Raw genomic sequence first — 20,940 nt, 5'->3', positions numbered from 1 at the left:
TAGTCTGACTTGCTCCCCTCTACACACGACCTTCCGTATCAAATCACAGGTCTTTTGCTGTCCTCGATAATCGACACTATGGCCAGGAAACGCAACGGCGGTTCGCACCAAAAGACGGACGGCGCCCACAATACTCACCCCAAGACTGCGATGACTACCCATGTTCGATATAAGGCAAAAGAAGGACTTCAACACCAAGACCAAGCACAACAGCAAGAACGCGGCCGTAATGGTGCACGTGCATACGGTGGCAGACGTGGACATGGCGACCGGCGGAGCAAGTCGCCAGGGCGAGACATTCAGCCCGAGCAACAATCCAAGCATCGAGACAACAGGCGCTCGCGCACCCCACCCCCAACCAGAGAGATCCACGATAGGCCAATCAAGGTCCAAGAACTCCGCGCAAGTGCGACTACCGACGCCGCTGAACAGGTTTCCCGGAAGCGTAAACAAGAGGCAACTGAAGATGATGGACTGCATGCGAAGAAGAAAGCGCGTAGCGGACCTGGAGAAATGCAACCGACAATGGTCGCTCACGGACAAGAACATGTACGCGCACCAGCAGTGGAGAAAAGCATTGATGCAGGCAAGAAGGTCCCTAGCCTACTTGACCTAAAGAACATGACCGAGGAAGACAGGAAGAAGCTCCGTGATGACAAGTTCAAACAGAAACCTGTTGTTCCTAGCAGAACTGCTGTATTGGAGACAGTCTCTCATGAGCTAAAGAGCCCTAAGACGGGACACGGTGTCAAAGACGGTTGCAAGATCACAGCACCCGAAGCGAAGCCGGAGGCAAAGGCGCTTACTCCACGGACCCCAAGTCAAAACACCAAAGCCAGCTCGCTAAAGCAGTCCAATGCTAGCACCAAGACCGCGGCCACGATGCCTCCCGGTACATCCGTCACCAAGGGCGCCGCCTCAACCCCCAAGTCACGGCAACCGAGCGCAGGGAAGGAAATACACAAGATGGAAGACGCAAAGGATGGCGAAAGCAGCGCAGGTGGCACAAAGCCAAAGCCTAGTTCTACTCCAAGCCAAACAGTCACACCGCCGGCTGAGCGCAGTAAGCGGAAGTTCGTGGAGTTGGAGAATCCCCAGGTAGCTTCACGCAAAAAGGCCAAAGCGAGCCACGAGGCTATAAAGAGACGGAATTCTAAGATCAAGAAATCTCTGGATGATCACCACTTGTACGCCGGTCAGGATCGCTTCCCAGAGGAAGGAGTTACCTTTGTCGACTATGACGTTTACAGCATACCCCTCCTGTGCTCACATACGATTGAACATCAGTACCCATTCGAGGTTATGGATAAGCCTTCAGACAGGCTGAAACGGTCGTTCACTGATGACAACGAGGTCCATGTCTTTGGTCGTAAGATGCTTGTTCTGCGGCAGGAAGCGCTTCGCCTTTCCAGGAAGAAGTTCTGGACGTCCGAAGACCTTGGCCGCAAAGATGCTTCGAAAGTCGAGCCAACTAGAGACATCGGCGACTGTGATCTCTATCTCTACAATGGGAAGGTTCACATCGCTACCGAGCGAGGACTTCTTCTAGCAGCAGAGTACCTCAAGCTCATCGGAGTTCCGGATACGCAGCCAGTACGATTCCATGGGAACAAACCCGCTTGGATGAGCCAAGTTACGCCCAAGCCGGAGCACAGGCGTGTGTTGGAGTCATGGCACCCTAGTGCAGCCTTGAAAGAAGGCGGCTGCATCTCAATCACGCACAGCTCTACCGTGGTAGTATACGAGCATGGCGTTTTCGACATCGACCACAACACCGGCACGGAGACCCGAATGGCCTACGGTGCGCGAGAGGATGATGGCGTTGTTGGTTGGTTCGACTATTCGAAAACATGTCGTATAGACTGGCTCAAAGACCCGGAAGAGACAACTACAACCACACACGACCCTACCATCATTGACTGGTCAACATTTGACTATAGTCCTCTCGCAGCTCGAGCTGCAGCTCAACAAGCGGCGCAGCGTAAGTTGACGGTTGCAACGCGGGGAATGGCAACAGTTTATGCATCCACGACACCACTCCCGCCGATCACACCAACATTGGCATCTCCCGCGGGAAGAGCAGCGACACCTGGCAGCAATGGCGAACATTACTTGTCTGAACTTGCGCTTGCAGCGGAAAGCTCATTACAGTCTTTGATGCATGCTGAATCTCCAGGTCCTCGTGTCTCGCCAAAAGAGGGAGAATCGCCACCGTCGAAGGTCAAGGATGGACGTATTTCGCGTCATGACAGTCCCAACTCCCAATTTGGACAGATTGCGAATAAGGGCAGCAGCGATGTTACTGGCGAAGACGATGTATCTCAAGGAACCATCGATGCCACGTTACCTACACAAGTCGCAAACGTTGGGTCTGTTGTGACACAAGAGACGGCGATGGATCCGTCCTTGAGTCCTCACCAGGCCTCACCAGGTCGTGACGGACTAGGAGGATCTTCACATGAGCCTACAGTACCGGTTACTAAAGCAGTGCGACCGTGCAAGACTCCGTCTACAGTATCTCAACGCTACGATGTTGAGGTAGATTGGGACGATACCGACATCCACGAGGGTGATGAAGCTCAAAACCAAAGCCCAGTTCACAACAAAGAGGACGAAGAGCTTTGAGTTGAGAACAAAAGTATCCTGAACCTTACTGCAATGACACAGTCTACAGGAGTGAGACGGTCATAGGCTCTTGCAAGGACATTGAGCAGAAAGAAAGAGACGGAGACTATACCAGTCAGTGCGACACCGCTAACCTGGGTGTCGTCATTGATGGCGAGGTATAGGACGGAATCAGTACGATTGGCCTTCTGGAGTAAGTAGAGGAGCAGCTCGCTGTCTTCGTCTGCACAGCATGAAGCCATCGCCCAAGACGCTGGCATTGGTCACGAACACCAAGCATACGGTGCGATCTTGCTAAGCAGAATCCCAACACATGGGGATCATGCCACATCAATGTACCACAGAAGGCCCTGCCAGCATGGCCAACGCTCAGATCTCTTCCTTCGCGATATGCACGCGATGAATTTGAGACTTTCTTTTCCTGAAAGGGAAGATATCCCTACCAAAAAAAGATGAAAACAGAAAAACGCCAAATCAGACACAAAAGACGAAACCAAGCGCCAAAGCTGCGCCCCTTCAGTCTCTCACCATACCCGCCACTTGTAAGGTCTAGCGGATGAGCCTTACGGGCAGAGGCAGACTACACATGGCCGAGAGACCCCAAACAGGCATGCGTTGCAAGCGCGTCATCACAGTCAAGTCGCCATCCATCCCAAAGCTACACGGCACATGTACTGTTCACATACGAGCGACCCATCTACGATACCCAATTGCTTTTTTCAAGCGCACATTTGAGAGCGTTCCGAAGAAGAGGAGCAAAGATAGTCGAGAGAGCATCAGTCCATTTGCATCAATGCGAAGTTCAAAGCGGGCACTGCGCGGGTCGCACATGTGCTCGTCACACGTAGCTATGGATCTTTGATATGTTTGATAGTTTAATCATCGTAAAAATGGAATAAAATGTTGCAAAATTGCGTGATCTAGGCCGCTCAACCCGCCAACGCATTCTTGTGATATGTGACCATCTCACATCGTATTAGTAGACTTCGGAGTTCTTTCGCCGTCTAGCTTCCTCACATGAGTCTCTGTCTCTGTTCCAGAAGCATTAGGATTCATAAGCAGTGGCTTTCTCTCTGGAACACCGTTGGCCTTGACATTCTCCGTCTTCTCTTCTTCAAGCTTTTTTGCTAGCGCTGACCCGTTACTAACAGAGAGTCGCAACTTCTTCTTCTTGTTATTATGCGCGCGGAACCTGATTAGTCAGTATGTAATTACACATTGCGAGAGCTGGACTAATACCAGAAAATAAGGAGGGAGAGTATGAGTAAACCGCCGACGGAGCCGCCAACTGCGGTACCGACTGTATAACCTGCTCCGGGATCAGCATATGCAGAAGGCTTTCAGGTTGTTTGTAATGTATTAATACCTGTAGACAAGCCTGGAGGTCCGCCACCCGAAACAGGTGGTAGGGTGAAGGTAGGGTTTGGCGGAGATGGGACTCCTGTTGGAATACCTGTCGGAACACCTGTCGGAACACCTGTTGGAACTGCTGTCGGGGCTGGAGGTGGGACTGCTGTGGGAGGTGGAGATGGGGGTGGAACTGCTGTCGGAGGTGGAGGTGAAGGTGGAGGTTGAGGCGGTGATGAATGCGGGGGTGGAGCTATCGGGTGTTTAGATGCAGACGTCGATGATGTTGATGTTGTTGTGGTGAAAGGTCGTGTCATGGTAATGAACAATGATGGTTGGCCATTGAACTGAGTTGTTCCCTCAAATACGCTTAATTCAGATGCAGATAACGGAGAGCTGACGAGCGTAGTATCAAGCTATAGAGTAAGTCTCACTCTCGTCTGTGAAACTTGGGGAGGTTTCTTACCGATTGAGCGCTTGTCATTGTGATGAGATGCGAAACGAGCAAGTATACAAGAAACGCTTTCATTTTCGACAGCAGTAAGTGAGAACGAAGACTTAAACTCGGCTTAGAGTAATCATTGGGTTTATCTGCTTTGTAATGAGTCGCGATGGGGCGTCGGTCTAAAAAAAACCTCAAGGTTGGGGGCTAAGCTTACGCCGCGGCAGGGGGGGCTTCTGCTGAGCGATAAGGCAGACTTCAGCCTGATCAGAGCTGACATCCTCTTTTGGTCGGTACAATAGACGGTTCCGACTTTTCCTTCGCTGCTTCTTCATACTGACAGCTTTCCAAAATGGACCCATCGGGTTGTCTTGCCCTTTCCACTCGAACGGATTTCGCAGCGTACATCGACCTGCTCCGCAACGCCACGGGCGGGGACTTCAGCCTTGTGAAGGATTGCAAAACTCACGTATGCGGGGCTCTTTGGGGGTCAGGGAATCCAGACATCAGCGGTATTGGTATGGCGATTGGATATATTCTTGAGAGCTCCATATGCGCATGTCTCGTAGCGACATCGATGTGGTTTGAACGAAGCGCAAAAGGCCATCCAATCATCGGAAGGCTATTGGTTGCGAACGCCACAAGAACTTTTTTCGACAACGCCATCTTCTTCACCTTCGCGATTCAAACTGCTAGCATTGTTACACTGTCTGGGGTAGACTTTGGTGTAAACGCTGTTGGAATGGGTGGCTTCACGGTCGAGATTGCTTGGCTGGTCTCGTCGCTCACGCTTCTGCCTCTCCTTCCAATGGTGTTGCGACCGGGAATGTTCTTGGAAGGCGGCGCAATAGATGCTGCTAGAAGACGGTTGTCTAGTGGTACTGATGTTCCAGAAGACAGATATGAAGAGGCAGGAAGCGGCACTGATGGACAGCCCGGGCTTCTCTCCGATGCTCGGAGAGGACAACGTTTTGTCTTGTTTGTGATATGCTGGGCTATGGGGTTTTGCCCTTTCTTCTCTCGCATGGGAGGTACTTTCGGTAAGTGGTAACGACCTGTTAATAGATTACCGACTGACCAATGCAGGCGAAAGCCGGATCGGAAGTTCGCCAAACACCGCCATAACGTTCGAAGAATGGAGCGTGATCGCAGGCGTCTGTTTCGAAGGCGTTAGCACTATCAGCTCACATGAACGCGATCTCACCACGGCGTTCGGCATTCTCAGCTATCTGCTGTTGTCCATTGTGGTCATCTCGAAAATCCTTTCTTCCGCTTTAGAGGACATGGACCATAAACAAGCCTGGCTGACAAAGTGCTGTTCTATGTTTGATGGAGATATTGTTGGGTTGTATGCAAAACTGGGAATCGACGTTGTCGTCGCCATCGCACTTGTTGTGCAATTCTGGGCGTTCTTTCGGCTGCGACAACTACAAAGTGTCATGATCCGAGCAGCTGGTGGGAGCTTCCCAGATGGGCAGTGGACTTTTGGTCAGATTGTCGCTACCGTTGTTTTTGTTCCTGTCGCTGCCGAGGTCATGTTTGTGTGGAAGAGGCGTTCACTGTATCTCGATAGAAGCATGTAGATGAGACATTGGAGAAGACAAGGTATCAAGTTGACAGTGATATATGTGACGAAAGCGATGAGGATTGGGTTTGAATAAGAACTACGACGTACTGGAAGTAGCCTTTGGTCCAACGAAGACATCACAAATCACCCTCCCCCGGACCGTTGTCTTCGTAGTCGGAATGACCTGCCAATCGATTTGTCTCCTCTTCAAAATAGTCATTTACGTCGATCGCATCTGTCGCATTCCTCCGAATGAACTTCTTGTATTTTCCAATGTTGAGAGGAAATCCGTTATGAGCCGCAGCTGTGCTACCGTTCTTGCGGACTCCAGACCAATGCTTTATACTATGACCGATGACAGGCAGCTCAGGGGGAAGAATGAACTTGTCTTCATCATAAGGTTTTTCGCGGCCCGCAGGCTGATCATGGTAACCGAGATACTTTCTCTCCGAGTTCTTGAAGTCGAAGTTGCTCTCTATTTCTGGTACTGGTGCTGTTGCGGGTGGTTCTTCTCCCGACTGATTATCAGCATCCAGCGCTTCTTCTGGCGGTTGTTCGCTGGGCTTATTCGTATCATCTGATGATTCAATTTCGCTTTCAGGTGGAGGTCTGACGTTTCTGCGATCTTGCAAGGTCCTGCGAGGATACGTTCCGATGAAATGACAGAGAACTGGGTCAAGGACAGCAACACCTCTGGAGTAGAAGCGCCCGACAGTATGCTCTAGAGTGGCAAGATGACACGCATTGAGTTTGGTTTTGTACATCTGCATGACGATTGCGTCGATGAGTGGCTAAATGTTAGGGGTATGGTCAGTCTATGTCTTGAAAATAGGTAGGCATTGGAGAAGTGATTCTTACCAGTTGCACGAGCTTAGACAGGCCTAGCTGCAGCATAGCGTTGTAGAGATGGATTTTGTCGTCAAGTGCATCTGGAATTCTCATGGTGACGGCACCGTCAGGCCCTGTTGGTTTGCGTGCGCGCTTCGTCTTCTTGGGTGGTCTTGCATCGTCCTCTTTGTCTGGTTCATCTTCTTCGCGATTACTCTGTTCTTGCACTTTTTGTAGCCATGGAATGATGTATTCTTCGATTTCCTCCGGTCGTATAAACGCCATTTGGTCATCAAGTTGTTCGGCGAGTCTTTTTCCATCTACGCAAGATTCATAGTTGTCGTTGAAATACTGATTCGTTCTGTCACCCAGACCAGCTTGGTGTTGTCTCGGATAACGCACTGGTAGATGAAGAGTCTTGGCGCCCGGATTGTATCTGAAGTGGTCATCGGCAAAGGTCGAGCACATCATCAGGGTAGCGCGATCAACCGCCGATAAGTCGTTATATGAAGTTTTCTGCCTGAACTTTTTTATGGTTTCCCAATATCCCTCCCTCTCACAATAGAGTGTTCTATACTCTTGCTTATCGATAATGATTTGAACGTTATCAGTAGAAGCGTCCGCAGACTTTTGGTCACAGATATCAATCTGTTCGATGTATCGATAATGATCCGCTAGATTCCGTGCTTCTTCATCTAGATATCGATCGTGGTCCGCAACAACTCTTCCGTTAGCATGATAAAGAACCATGGTGTCGTCCAGATATCCGTCGGAGATGTCGATGCGCGAATCGGTGGCTCAGAGAGTATAGTGGTGATCTTTAGTAGGACTCGAGAACTCCAAGGTTCGCTGCCAAAAGACATCATTTCGATGTTGCGCGCCCTTTGTTGATTTGGGTTCCTTTGACGAAGGCGAAACTTTCCGAAGCCATCGACGCGAGGCATCACTTTCTTTGAGCGCGCCGTGTTCGGCACAAAGCGCGTTTACCAACTCAGCCATACGGAGTACAGGACACCAATCGGCCGCCATGCGATACTGAATACGACATCATGGAGCTTGGACGCGTGTTTCTTGGTTGATGTTGATGCGAATGTGCGTAGGGGTGAGGATTGTTGTTTAGGAGAGATACGTTGAAGCGCTAAAAGGTTATACCTCGGTTGCGCCGGATACGGCTAGTTCAGAAGACCCTGGAGACCATGCTGCAACATAGCGCTGCCAATTCATATTCGACTAATGGTGTTGAATAGTCGCATCTGCGCAGCGTCCAATCTTCTCACCGCTGAATACCCTCTACATGCATTCATGTTAACTCATCGACGCCCACCATCCTACTTCTCCCCACTCCCACCACAAGCCCTTTCAAGCGTCAAAAACGCAAAGTGCCCCCCAACAACCGGCCTCGCAAAGAACCAAGGCCCAGGGAATCCACCATCACCTTCAGTGACATAAAGATCCGTGAAAGGGCGGTCCGTGACGGTCTCATTCAACCAAAGAGCCACACGATCAAGAATCTCCGAGCGCACCTTCTTATTCGCAACGGCAGCAGCTTCAAACTCCCAGTCGGACTTGGTGTACAAGTGACGAGAGTCGAGGGGAAGGCCGTATCTCTGCATGACGGTGGAGTACCAGTCACTCTGGAGGTTGTAGATTTTGTCGGGGATGAAATCTTCGGTGATGGGTTCGCGGCCGGAGGAGTGCTTAGAAGGCGACAAAGGCCTCTGCGCTTCATCGTTTCCAGATGCGTAATCTGGCTGTTCTGAGATAGAAGACGAGTTTGTGATGGTGGGGTGGAAGCAGAGTACGGCATCGGCGTAAAGTGAGTATAGAGTGGTCCAGCTGCCGTACCAATCGTACGCGAGTTTGGCATGTGTGCCGTCGCGCGACATGCCGTAGTCTTGCCACTTCTTGATGTACGTCTCGGAGATGTTGCGGTAATGCTTTGCGTCGCCGGGTCGATCCATGAGGTCAGCAATCTCACTGAAGGCTTTGATGCCGACAATGCCCTTCAAGGCAAGATTCGTTTGAAGTGGCAACCAGCCAGCGAAGTCATCAGTGCAGACTGTGATACTCGTTAGCTTGTAGTTTGAACTATCGCGAGTCAATGCTTACGCTGGTTGTGAGGCTCAAGAGCGTCTTCGACAAGATAGCCTGTCCATTGCTTCCACAGGTCATAGCTGCCCTCCAGCCACTTCTTCGCTTGGTCGATGCCTTTGGTACTTCCGCCCCAAGTCTCATCGATGTATTCAACTCCGTCGTGCATTCCAACGCTGTTCAAAGAGAATGCGTTGGTTGCATCAGCACTATGGTCTGCGTCGTTGCCGATAGCTGACCAGATGGACTGAGCTTGTGCGTCGGAGTTGTAGCTTAACGAGTTGACCAGTGCCAGACCCATGATCAGCATATCGCCACACTCCTCAACAGGCATGTACTCGTCGCGTCCATCGGCATGTCCCGTCAGATTAGGGAAGTGTGCGCCAAGATCGTGCATCGAGTACTTGTTGGGATACTGGCCGGACAGCTGGTGTTCCAGAAGTGGCTCTAAGAGGTACGCCAACCACCTAGGCTGCGTGTACAGGAAGAACGGGAAAGCCGGGAAGATGACATCGACCGTTTGACTGTTGCCGTTGGAGGAGATCTCTTTTAGGAAGAGCAACGGGTTGTCTTTGGTTCCGGAGAAGCTCGTGGCACCCATGACCTGTCGTGCAGATAAGGCAACGATATCCACGTAGTTCGTCGAGCCAGATTGGTAGGCATCGATGCGCAGCTGTTCCGAATAGTTGCCAGCGAGGCTCTTTGCCATTGCAAAATCGCCGTAGTGGAATTGAATGAGCTTGTCGTCTTGGGGGAACCAGGACTTCCACAACGGCCGCATGAACGTAAGACCGCGAGCGGACGCATATTGTGTCACTGGATCCTGGATGTGGGTTATCGTAAACAGAACGCTGTCGCTGTTGCTGCTGGATTTGAAGCCAGTGTTGGACGAGTTTGCCAGCTTGAAGGCTTTCGAAAACGCAAACACGGGCTCTTCATCCATGACAGCGCGGAAGTTCCCATCGACCTCGTTCTGCAACGTTCCGGTTCGAGCAAACCGCTGACGCAATAGCGCGGATGTGCCCGATTCATGGCGCGCATCGACTGGCCCAGTAAAGTGCAGCTGACCCCACTCAGGCTGATCGTTCGTCTCGGTGAAGAGCTGCTCAACCTGTCGCTTGACTTGCCACGTCTTGAGCTTATCGTTCAGACCCGGCGCGACATGCTGGAACAAGCCCCATTCTATCAGGCTCTCCCTCTTGCCGCTGACCCATTGTCCGTTCACGTCCACGTATATGTTGACATCGAACGTTCCTTCTACGTGTATAGACAGGTATGCTGCCGGTATGGTCTGGCGCAAAGTCGAGGTCGGTGTGATGGGCGAGAGGAAGGACAAGATGATCTCGACGTCTTTCGCGGAGCGGAGTGCATCGGGTGCGGGTATCGAGTACGTAAGGTTGGTGGTCGACGCGTCGTATTTAGCACCTCGGTATATGGGGTATGCTATCGCGTAACTAGAACCGGCAAGAGTCAGTGACGGCTATGCTTTGAAAGATTAGAGTAAACATACTCTTTGTCCTTTTGCTCCAGAGAATCATGAGGTCGGCCGAGTAAAGGGTAGACTTCGTTCGTGTCAGGGACCGACGCCATGACACTGAAGCCAACCTCAGATCCAGTCCAGAACATGGGCCATTTGCTCCATGGCTCTTCCCTTGCGTTTTGCAGCCATGTGCTCAAATATGGGTTCCGCACGATCAACGGAAGGACGGGTGGTTGGAGAGTCGACGCATCTACCACGCTTGCTAGGAGCGCCGCAGCTGCGACAGCAAAGGGACGCATGGTGTAGTTCGAGGACTATCGCCGCCAGATCAATACCAAAAGAATATGCTCGACGCTATGATGACGAAAACATGAGTTATGGGCTATTGTATACGCAAAGAAGCATGAAGCACGCAACAGTGTTGGAGCTGTCAGCTGGGATGGAAGCTCGAGGTAGCTGCAGTTTGCGGGGTTGTGGAGGAGCGAATCACGGCGCGGTGCCTTGCATCATCGTGCCGATCGGCAATCGTCCCACGTTTCATCTTACGCGTCCTGACCTCATGACATCTCAAATGTTGATTGGGTAGCGTGGAGCAGCATCAGAGCTCTATTGACCTCTCAGCCGAATCCTATGCTCCAATCTCGCAATGTCAACGTGCCCGCTTCAGATCACTTGCAACCACACTGCCCACCGCGGCTCTATCACGCCCTCAACATCACAGCAACCTCTGCGCATCTTCCGTACCGTCTGTTCGCAGCGATCCATCTGGCGTCTGTGATCCTCGGCGTTTCCAAGCAGATGCAATCACGCTCATCAATGCAGAAGCCGACCGACCTTGCTCTCTGCGCTTGAACGGCGGCGGAGTGGATATGCCGTCCCGAACCGATTTGACGGGGCTGGGAGTGCGCACAGTCCAGTCGTCTAATGGATACGCAGGATGCGGGTGGTATGACGTGGATGTTTCGAAGTCGTTCTTGATGGGAAGCGTAGGAAGAGGCCGTGAAGCTTCTTCTGGAGGCCCGAGTCTGATAGACGGTGGTATCGAGAGCCGGTAGAACGGGGTTGGCGTGCGGACAATGCCATAGCGCTGTTGTGCACTCTCGCCCACATGCCCAACTGGCAGATCTGCCTTCGGGCCTGGTGCACCGCGTGGGATGTAGGCGCGCGGCTGCTCTGTATCGCTCACCAGACGTAGTGACGCTCTGTGGGTAAATGGGTTCCGCCTCCCCGCTGATGTAGATCGCGTAGGGCTTGACGAACTCCTAGTCTGTCCTTGTATGCCTGTGGCACTCGCGGCTCGTCCATCAAAGTTCTCTTTGCAGTCCTGAAAGACATCTTCCGAATCCCTGCTCATGGCGCTACAGGCCCTTATGCCCTCGATGGTTTCATCGGTACCACCGCCTTCGTTCGGCTCTATCACAGGGAGGTCGTTCTCTTCGCCAGCACCGCCGCGATTGTGATCAAGCAGCCCCAACTCGCGCAGTTGATCCCAGCTGCGGCAGTAGTATCGGAATGTCACAAAAGGCTGATCGAAAGGGTCGATGAGGGCGAATTTGTAAAAGCGCTTCGGATGCTGCGGTCCCGCAGGCCCAGCGTTTACAAGGCTGTCGAGGTTAGCACAGTACGTGCGTGTCCTGTCGGGCACCTACCCTATCCCAGTCTCAGTCTTAGCATGCTCCGTTTCCTTGTACTTTTCTGCCTGTCGTTCGACTCGCTTCCGTCCATGTGCACGATGTACTCTGATCTCGACGCGCGCGGTCTCGTCGAATGCATTTACGTCATCTTTGGTTGTAAAGCAAAGCACTCGCTTCTCGAACTTTTTCCTGTCACCGCCATCCCCGGGGCTCTCGAATAGACCGAACATAGTCTTGCCCTGCCATTCCTCGTCCTTGCCCGTCGACCAGCTCACGACGTGCGCGCCGTTGATGTACAGCTTGAACAGGAAGTAATGCCCTTCGGGGACTGGCGGCGACACAGCATATTCGATCCAGAAGGTGCTGCCTGGCAAAGCTGGGACGTAGACGCTGCAAGTCGACGTCTTCTCATCCAATTGCGGCGTGAAGCTGGTGTTACCACGCGGATCTGGGCGATACTCGGGTAATTTTTCGATGTCGAATTGGGAATGCAGTCCGACGTCGATACTGCGACAATGCATTGTAGCAGGGTTAGTGACGAGGTCGATGTTGGTGCTTGCGTGGGTAGTCCAACAGTACAGGAAGCAGGCGCGGTTGCCTCAGATGGTGAAGTAGTGGACACGACTGGCCAACTAGCGCGACTGCTCCATCCCAACTTATCAAGTCGGATTCACGTATACTATGGATTCCTTCATTGTGTTCTTTTCGCGACATGTCAAGAATACGCAATTGTATATGGGTTCGGATAGGTACAATATTGAGAAGTGAAGTTTCTTCATCATTCGAATTGAAACAGTGTTACTCGTTGGTGCTTGTGGCATCAGCAACCTTGCGAGTTGACGACATCCCAGTCGACAATATTGTTCCACGACTAGCGACGCTATATTCTGGTCAGCTGTGAATGTTGGAAGTGTCGCCGCTACAAAGCAACTTGTCCCGGTCTGAGGAGTGCTCACTCGGTCTTGCCGACAACGTGAACCTTTCACTCCCCATGTCGCTGTAGCATCGCTGGTGATACGATAGCCGACACCTATGCACGAATATCGAGCAGTTCCTTCACCGGAGTAAAGGTCGTTGCGACTTCACTATTTCTCACGTGATGGTTCCTTCACTGTTCTCCCAACGCAGACCCACAGAAACACTCCTCACTATATAACCCGTGGCCATGCTCTTATACTCTCTTCTCCCCACATAGGCTACCTGTCGCTAACTCAACCGTGTTCAAAGTAAGTCAGCCCCTCACTTCCTCGTCCATAATCTTGTAAGGGCCTCACCAGCTTTGGCCCGCCAACCTATCACTCCTTCAACTGCTATCAGACTGCTAGATTTTTTACTCACAGCAGTTAGGACAAGCTTGGATTAAGAAGGACCTGTAGCCATGACAACGATGACCAATTCTGGGCGCATGCCTCCGCCTAAGACGAACCAGCTTACGCCAAAGCAGCTCGCCGAGTAAGTTTATCCTGAAAGTCTTCCCGTTTTGTGTTCGAAGTGTGCTAACTGCATCAGCTTCAGGAAGGGTCCAAAGGCAAACATTGTCATCGGTCCCGACGATAACCGCTACATCGGTCTTGAGAGTGCATCCGTGAATCTACTAGCGCACTTCTCCCCCGTAGCCCGGAAGAAGCTCGTCGAAGAACGAAGCACAGTCTTGACTATTCCTAACGGTTCGAAGAACGCCATCCGTTGGATCTACAAGTACATGCAAGCTGGCGAGCGTGATCCCTCGGACATGCCTACGTTCGAGGCACTGAACTCGGATGCCTTGATCGACGTGTACAAACACTGCGACCTTCTTGAATACGACTCGCTGAGGAAGCGTATCTTCAATCGCCTGAAGAGCAAGTTTTACCATACGCTTCCAACTATCGACGAGATTAAGCGCTACCAAGATTCGATCCCAGCGCTATACGACTGCGCAATTCGCTGCATTGTAGATGAGATGGCGAGGCCGTGGACTTGCGACTACGAGCCGTATCAAGAGCTTGCCAACACGAATGAGGCCTTCGGCAAGGCGCTGGACAGTGCTTTGCAGAAATACATCGCCTCACGTGTCAAGGTCAGCGAAGATTACTATCGCACTACGAAGGATCGCCGTGTGATCTGGGCCATCAACTACATCGAGGACATCCGCGCCGGTCGTCGTCCCTACATCAAGTTCGCCGACAGGCCTTGTAATATGTTGTCCTGGAAGCCTCAGCAGAAGGGCAAGGCCGCCGCATGTCAATTCAACAACGTCAAGGCTGATGCGAACGGCATAGCAGGAACTATTCCAGCTCTCGCAGCAAAGCACGATAAGAAGTATGTCAACAAAACCTACACACCGTTCACCTGCCACAAGTGCGGTGGTGAGGGTCATATTGCACGTAACTGCACCACGGCGATTGCTGGTGAGTCCCTCGCTGCAACTGGAATGTCATACAAGAAGCCAGAGCAGCGTCTAGGTCCAGTCTGCTACACCTGCAAAGGAACCGGCCACCTTTCCCGCAATTGCCCAGCAGAGCAGTCCGCCGCCAAACCCGCGATCATTACCGGTCTTCTCAACAAGGCAACGGACAAGCGTCCACTACCCGTTTGCTACGAATGCGGCGAGGACGGCCATATTGCACGCAACTGTCCGGAGGAGAAGCCGCAATCTGAGCGGAGCAAGGCAAAGTCTCAGCAGCCGTTTATCTGCTACAAATGCGGCGGCGAAGGCCACATGGCGCGCGAGTGTATGGAGGACGTGTCAAGCAACGAACACGTTGACCTCTCCTCTTTCCCAGCCTTGCCCCCCACCAAGGCCTCCACAAGCGGTGGAAAGCTCGTCAATGGATTGCGTCCTGCTCTCGGTCCTGCTCGCGCAACTGCTGCCGCTGACCCTCGCGTCAACCAGGCAAACGCTATTGACTCGTCGGAAGAAGGCGAGGGCGCAAAGACACCTGATCATGAGAAGCAGATTTGAGAGGATGAGTTCAGGAAGTCTGATCACAAGCTGAATTAGCGGAGCGACATAGTCATGCAACATATCATTCTTTGATGGAGGTCAATGAGGTCGTTGGAAGACCGAGCTATCTATAGATTATTAGATATATACAAAGCTTAGTAGTAGAACTACAGGACGTGGTGTCCGAATTGAGATTGCTAATTTCTCGTGAAGATGCTTAGTTTCTGCCGTATCGTTGGCGCCGGACGTATGTTCGACTAATTATTTCATGTGACGAGTTGTCGTAAACCTAATCCTCGTTTGACTTCTACTCTTTGTCTCCACCAGGCTTACCATTCTTCTCCAGATGGTCCTTGATGCTGAACATACCCGTCCCCCGCTCAAGCGGCTTAGCTTGAGTGGGACTAGGTTTCCAACCAATCATGTAGATCAATCTGAAAGTGGCCGGAAGCGTGCCATCTTCGTTGCCATGAAGCTCCTTGTATATAGCTTCAGCGGCCAGTAGTACGTCCCTCTGGATTGGCCCCTTCTCTCGTGCAAGCACAGCGTTGGACTCGCCCATAGCTTGCAGGTCCTTCATCAACGAGAATGTATCGGGATAGTCGACTACGATATCATCCACGTCCACGGTGAGGAGATTGAAGCCTGCTTTTTGTAGCAGTCCACCCACATCTTTGACGTCCGCAAGTGGCGAGGTATGTGTCGAGACACCACCTCTTCGGTCCAGCTCTGCTAGTTGTAGAGACGTACGAAGCTCGTAAAGGCTGTCTCCTCCCATCATGACGCCTATGAAAGGAGCATCTGGCTTCAAAATGTTGTTCACTTGCGCCAACACCGAGGGCAAGTCATTGATCCAATGTAGGCTCAGGCTACTCAAGACGGCGTCGAAAGAGTTCGCTTCGTATGGCAATAGCTCCGATGTCGACAGAACCTCGCGTACGATGTCAATCTCCTTGTTGAAGGGGAGATCGGCATCGCGGTATAAGAGCGCTTCCGACGAGTCTGCGGCTGTGATGGTGCCGATTCGCTTGGATCGAGGGCCTTTGTCTGGGGCGTCTTCGGAGGGTAGAGTAAGTGCGCGGGATAAATTGCATGCGTTCGCACCGAGATCGAGGACTTTGGGAAAATGCCGATTTATATCCTGTGGTCGTTAGTCGCTGTCCATCTCTAGAATGGGGAGCATCATACTAATACTCGCTCACACAGCCTTGATGCCACCTCATCTCTGAGGTAGTCTACACCTCTGCTGTTCTCTTTGTCTGCTGCGGCTCTTTCCTTCTGTAACCACTTCTGTTGGCCACTGAATATCTCCATCATTGGAGCACCGGGCGCTTGTACCGCATACCGTCGGGTGGTTTGGAGGGGCAAACATCGTCGCTTTAGTGGTGGGATGAAAGCGCGGATCGAAAAGGATGCCATGGTGCCAATGGAAGACGAATTGACTCTATAAGGGCGGTATGGACGACGTGAAAACGGATGGCGCGCAAGAGAGAGGACGAGAAAGCAATACGTCAAGACCCTTGAGCTCCTGCGCCAATCGGCGTTTGGCTCCACCGAGATCTACCTCCGTCCTCCAGAAGTCCATCACCAGCACCACTTCTTTGCCAACCCGGACGACTGGCTGGGGAAGAAGCACCCATTCAGCTTCGAACGTTTTTCTTGAGCCCGCGACTTCGCCATGGCGCAAGCTTTCCCGTACACGTACTACGCCTGCGACTGCTTCGACAACAACACCACGACCTCTACGAAACGCACGACGCACGTCCTCGCTGCCTTTGACGACGAAGAAGAGACCCTGGATCCGAGGAACCCGCGTTCCAACTACGCCCTATACCCGCTCGAACATCTCCTCTACTGCGAAGACTGCCTGCAAATACGATGTCCGCGATGCGTCATAGAGGAGACACTGAACTGGTACTGCCCAAACTGCCTGTTCGAAGTACCGAGCTCCGTGGTTAAGAGCGATGGAAACCGGTGCACACGCAATTGCTTCAATTGCCCCGTGTGCATCTCGCCGCTCATAGTCAACCTTCTCGACAACCCTGACGCGGACCAAGGAGTGCCAGACCGACACATACTCGCTTGTCCGTACTGCCATTGGAGTACAATCGAGACGGGCATAGAGTTCGAGAAGCACACAGGCGTATACTCGCAAATTGCACGTATAGCAAATGGAGGGAAGCCGATACCGACCGCGAAAGAGCGCGACAAGGAGCGCGAGAGGCGCAAGGAGCTCGAGGCTCGGCAGAGAGACTCAAGGAACCCATTATCTCCTTCCAGCGACTCTACAGCTCAGGATATCGAACAATATGAGCCACCGACACGCGACGACCTATTCTCAAACCTAGGTGCTTTCTACAAGGCGCAGCTCGACTCCCAGACACCAGCGAATCCTCTCGAGATGAACTTCTCCTCGCCCTCGGCCTATTCCCGCATCATGAATCTCTATTCAACGAACACAGCGAAGAAGCAGAAGCGCAACAAGCCGACGCCGATGCGAGAGGCTGCGTCGGAGTTAGAAGGCCTGGTCGTTCACGACCCCGCCGCGGACAACGCAGCGATCGAGCGCATCAAACGAGACGGTTGGGGCAGTACCTTGTCGCCTGCCCAGAAGCTCGCACAACTAGATCCCCACATGCAGTTCGACAACGAGCTCCGGCCAATACCGACTCTCCTCTGCACAAAGCGATCGAAGCGATGCCGGTCCTGTCGACACATCCTGTCCAAGCCAGAGTCCAAAATAACATCAACACGATACAAGATCAAGTTGCTAGCACTTAACCACATCCCTAGGCTCAGCATCCGCGCACTACCCCCCAACCCAGCTGTGCCACCAGTCCCAGGCTCCATGCCCGCCCCGCAACCTCCTTTCAACTACAACACCCTCCGTCCGGGCATCGCAACGCACTTCCTCCTCCACGTCAGCAACCCACTCTTCGATCCCATACAGGTCACACTCGCCACGTCAAGCACCACACCCGGCAAAGTACAGTCCCGCGTAACGATACTATGCCCGCAATTCGAAGTCGGCGCCAATACCGACGTCTGGGACGACGCGCTCGCTTCAGGTCCCGCACCTATGCCTCGCCGCTCGACCATCAACGCCGAAACAGGACAAATTGAAGCGGGAAAGATATGGGATAAAGGGCGGAACTGGACAAGCGTGGCTATCGAAGTCATCCCAGGCTTTCTTAGCGAGCTTGGGGGCGAAGACGAACTAGACGAAGATGAGGATCTGCTTGAGATACCAATCTTTGTGCGTATTGAGTTCGAGGCAGATGTCAACGCAGAAGAGAGGGGCTTGGGTGATTCTAGAGGAAGCAAAGGGGAGAGAGAGAAACGGGAGGAGGCGTTCTGGACGGTTGTTGGTGCGGGTCGCATAGCGAGTGCGTAGGTTATGGAGGTGATGATGCGCGTTTGTGATACCCATTTGTTTATTTGAGGACAGGAGATTAGATACATTGCTACTTGCTGATCCCACCGCGGTAGCCGCGACGAATGGATTCATTCCTCAAGATTCTGCTACCCGAAGTGTGTGTCATTAGGAAAGACTTCTCCATCCTTCTTCTTTTTCCTCGTCACCATCCCGTCCAGCGTGCCCTGACTCGCTTCTCTTTTATGTCCCGCTTTCTTCTCACTCCTTACCGCCATCTTCTTCGCTTGCTTTGGGCTCGGCGGCTCGTCTACATGCGTATCCTCTTCATGACCATCAGCGTCTTCATGGTCCTCCTCTTTGACCATCGCGCCCGGCGGCCCTTTAGTCCCTCCCGTCGGTCCCTCTGCGTTATCCTCAAAGAGCTTACGCCACGTCCCATCGAGAACCTGCGGTGAGTTTCCGTACAGATTAACGTGATACGCGTTCTTCATACCCTGGATACAAATCTCCCTCCTCTTCGCAAAATCAAACATCGGCTTCGAATAGACTTTCATCTTACCTTCGCCCACCTCCTCCGACCCATCCCCCTTGACCAAACACCCCCATTTCTTCTGATCCGCAATCGGCGCTTTCCACGGTTCGTAGATGTACTTTTTGTCGAACTTCGCCAGCTCAGGCACGTACTTCCTCACAAACTCACCCTCTTTATCCCATTTCTGTGGAAAGGCAATGGGCGAGTAGCATCGGTAGAACTGCGCGAAAAACGCTGTACAAGACAACCACTGCCAGTTCCCGATGTTGCACGCAGCTTCATGGTCAATGAGCCATTCTTCAAAGACCTCGGCGCCGCGCTCCCAGTCTATGTAACAACCACCCCGCGTGAGGAAGCAAGCGACGGCGTGACGACCAAGGTGATGGATCCAGCCTTCCTGGGCAAGTTGACGCATGAGCGCGTCGATCCAGGGGAATCCCGTTCGACCGTGTTTCCAGCGCTGGAAATGTGTTTCCGCTTCTGCGTTGTCGACTAGATACTCGCCGGTGATGAGATTGGTTTTGGTGTCGATTTTAGAGGGTAGGTGCCAGGGTATGAAGCGACAGTGTGGGTTGTTGTATGTTTGGCCGAAGGAGTATCCTAGCCCTGCTTGTGCGCCAAAGTACATGTCGCGGAAGAGGAGTTGACCTGTTAGACTGGTGGGTGGTTGTGAAGCTTTCCCCTTGTACTTGTCCACCACGTCTTGGGCGCGCCAGTAGAAGAGTCGGCAGCTCAGGGAGCCGAAGTGCATGTGTGGGGAGAGGAGGGTTGTGGACTGGGGCTCGAAATCGGTCGGGGCGGTTTTCGGCTTCTCGAATGTTGCTGTGTAGTCTGTGTCCGCTATGATTTTGTCGAGGGCTTGCAATGCTACCGTTTCGCCGCCCCGGTGCGAGGTTGTCGCAGGCTTCAGGCCTAGCTCTTCCATTGTTGGTACTGCGAAATCGCCTTTTGGTCCTGCGAGAGCAGAGTACGAAGCTTCTTCGCCGTCTCTTTGGATCGCGTTGATGTCTGGCTCGCTTTCTGGTCTTTCCTGATCAAACTTCAGATCCGTCTTTCCTGGGTCGGGCAGAGACTTGGGAGCGGGGATAGGTCTTGGAATCGATCCAATCTTCTTTCCTGCAGCCTGCACCTGGTTGATGGTCATGGTGGGTTTTCCATGGTTATGTTTGACCAGCTCATCAGGATCGTACAAGGTTCTTCCGGTCTTCATGATGACTTCAACCCCGGCTTTCTTTGCAAGTTCAGTCACCTTATCATCCCGCTCTCTTGCATATGCATCGGTATCTTTCTCGAAAACCAGATGTGTGATCTTCCATGCCTTGAAGAGCTTGGGTAACAACGTTTGCGGTGCTTCACGAATAAGGAAGAGTTTCGACTTTGGGTTGAGCTTGGTTATCGACTTGGAGAGATCGTTTTGACAATCCAGGAGATACTGCCAGCGATTGGGGCCTACTCGAGCGCGGTAAACGTAATGCGGATCCCAAGTCCATATAGGGTAGAGACATTCTGGCTTGAGATCCAATGCGGCTTTGAGAGCTGGAGAATCGTGGAGTCTTAAATCGGTCCGGAACCAGTAGATCACTCGTGGTTTCGACATCTCTCACGCACGTGTGGTAGTTGAAGTTGGTAGGGTGAAGCTTCGAGAAGAGAAAACGGGGATCTGCTCAGTCGATTCCATGTGATGGACCCACCGAACTACAGCAAAGATAATACCTAGGTACACTGCAACTACTGGGGGAAAACCGCATGGCTGGTATGAATGCTGTCATCGATCGGAGCTAGGGTACTCGCTAATCTTCGTTGGTCCATCCCAGATCCCAGACACCAATCGGTCTCACTGCTCTCTCCGACGGTGGGACCTGGGACGACGACTGAACCCTGAGCTTGTGTGAACATGCTGAGGGTTTTGCAGCTGCAAGTTCGACGTTGTTTGACAGCTACTCGAAGCCCCGGTGGTTGTTGCCCTTGACACAGCACACAGCGGATGCGCCTGCGGTCTCATCTCATGTTAATCTTTGCCAAGGCCTGCCCAGGGTGGACGGCAATTGGGTAGCTTTTTCCTGCGTAAAGATGGCGGTCAGGAAATTTGCCC

General features: G+C 52.4%; 8 protein-coding genes across 8 annotated transcripts; 3 read left to right on the top strand and 5 right to left on the bottom strand.

Annotated features, from left to right (window-relative positions):
• Positions 1-78: 78 nt before the first annotated feature.
• On the top strand, positions 79-2,625 carry J4E83_003296 (uncharacterized protein; the record flags this gene model as incomplete). The annotated part of the gene is made up of 1 exon (XM_049330233.1): positions 79-2,625. The coding sequence occupies one exon, from the start codon at positions 79-81 to the stop codon at positions 2,623-2,625; it is 2,547 nt and encodes an 848-aa protein (XP_049190729.1).
• Positions 2,626-6,118: 3,493 nt separating this feature from the next.
• Positions 6,119-7,094, bottom strand: J4E83_003295 (uncharacterized protein; the record flags this gene model as incomplete). The annotated part of the gene is made up of 2 exons (XM_049330232.1): positions 6,119-6,772; positions 6,840-7,094. 2 exons carry the CDS (start codon positions 7,092-7,094, stop codon positions 6,119-6,121), a joined length of 909 nt encoding a protein of 302 aa, XP_049190728.1.
• A 1,043-nt stretch (positions 7,095-8,137) lies between these two features.
• J4E83_003294 (uncharacterized protein) lies at positions 8,138-10,679 on the bottom strand (the record flags this gene model as incomplete). Its single annotated transcript, XM_049330231.1, has 3 exons — positions 8,138-8,868; positions 8,919-10,354; positions 10,411-10,679. 3 exons carry the CDS (start codon positions 10,677-10,679, stop codon positions 8,138-8,140), a joined length of 2,436 nt encoding a protein of 811 aa, XP_049190727.1.
• Positions 10,680-11,095: 416 nt separating this feature from the next.
• J4E83_003293 (uncharacterized protein) lies at positions 11,096-12,535 on the bottom strand (the record flags this gene model as incomplete). Its single annotated transcript, XM_049330230.1, has 2 exons — positions 11,096-11,984; positions 12,030-12,535. The coding sequence occupies 2 exons, from the start codon at positions 12,533-12,535 to the stop codon at positions 11,096-11,098; spliced, it is 1,395 nt and encodes a 464-aa protein (XP_049190726.1).
• An 884-nt stretch (positions 12,536-13,419) lies between these two features.
• On the top strand, positions 13,420-14,958 carry J4E83_003292 (uncharacterized protein; the record flags this gene model as incomplete). The annotated part of the gene is made up of 2 exons (XM_049330229.1): positions 13,420-13,466; positions 13,524-14,958. The coding sequence occupies 2 exons, from the start codon at positions 13,420-13,422 to the stop codon at positions 14,956-14,958; spliced, it is 1,482 nt and encodes a 493-aa protein (XP_049190725.1).
• A 289-nt stretch (positions 14,959-15,247) lies between these two features.
• On the bottom strand, positions 15,248-16,257 carry J4E83_003291 (uncharacterized protein; the record flags this gene model as incomplete). Its single annotated transcript, XM_049330228.1, has 2 exons — positions 15,248-16,081; positions 16,129-16,257. The coding sequence occupies 2 exons, from the start codon at positions 16,255-16,257 to the stop codon at positions 15,248-15,250; spliced, it is 963 nt and encodes a 320-aa protein (XP_049190724.1).
• Positions 16,258-16,618: 361 nt separating this feature from the next.
• Positions 16,619-18,334, top strand: J4E83_003290 (uncharacterized protein; the record flags this gene model as incomplete). Its single annotated transcript, XM_049330227.1, has 1 exon — positions 16,619-18,334. The coding sequence occupies one exon, from the start codon at positions 16,619-16,621 to the stop codon at positions 18,332-18,334; it is 1,716 nt and encodes a 571-aa protein (XP_049190723.1).
• A 128-nt stretch (positions 18,335-18,462) lies between these two features.
• Positions 18,463-20,445, bottom strand: J4E83_003289 (uncharacterized protein; the record flags this gene model as incomplete). The annotated part of the gene is made up of 1 exon (XM_049330226.1): positions 18,463-20,445. The coding sequence occupies one exon, from the start codon at positions 20,443-20,445 to the stop codon at positions 18,463-18,465; it is 1,983 nt and encodes a 660-aa protein (XP_049190722.1).
• Between the last annotated feature and the right edge of the window lie 495 nt (positions 20,446-20,940).

The sequence above is a fragment of the Alternaria metachromatica genome (genome assembly GCF_023757995.1).
Source record: "Alternaria metachromatica strain BMP 0045 chromosome Unknown scaffold_5, whole genome shotgun sequence".
Classification (NCBI taxonomy): domain Eukaryota; kingdom Fungi; phylum Ascomycota; class Dothideomycetes; order Pleosporales; family Pleosporaceae; genus Alternaria; species Alternaria metachromatica.
The sequence above is the reverse complement of the archived record's forward strand: the minus strand, read 5'-3'. Positions and strand labels throughout refer to the sequence as shown.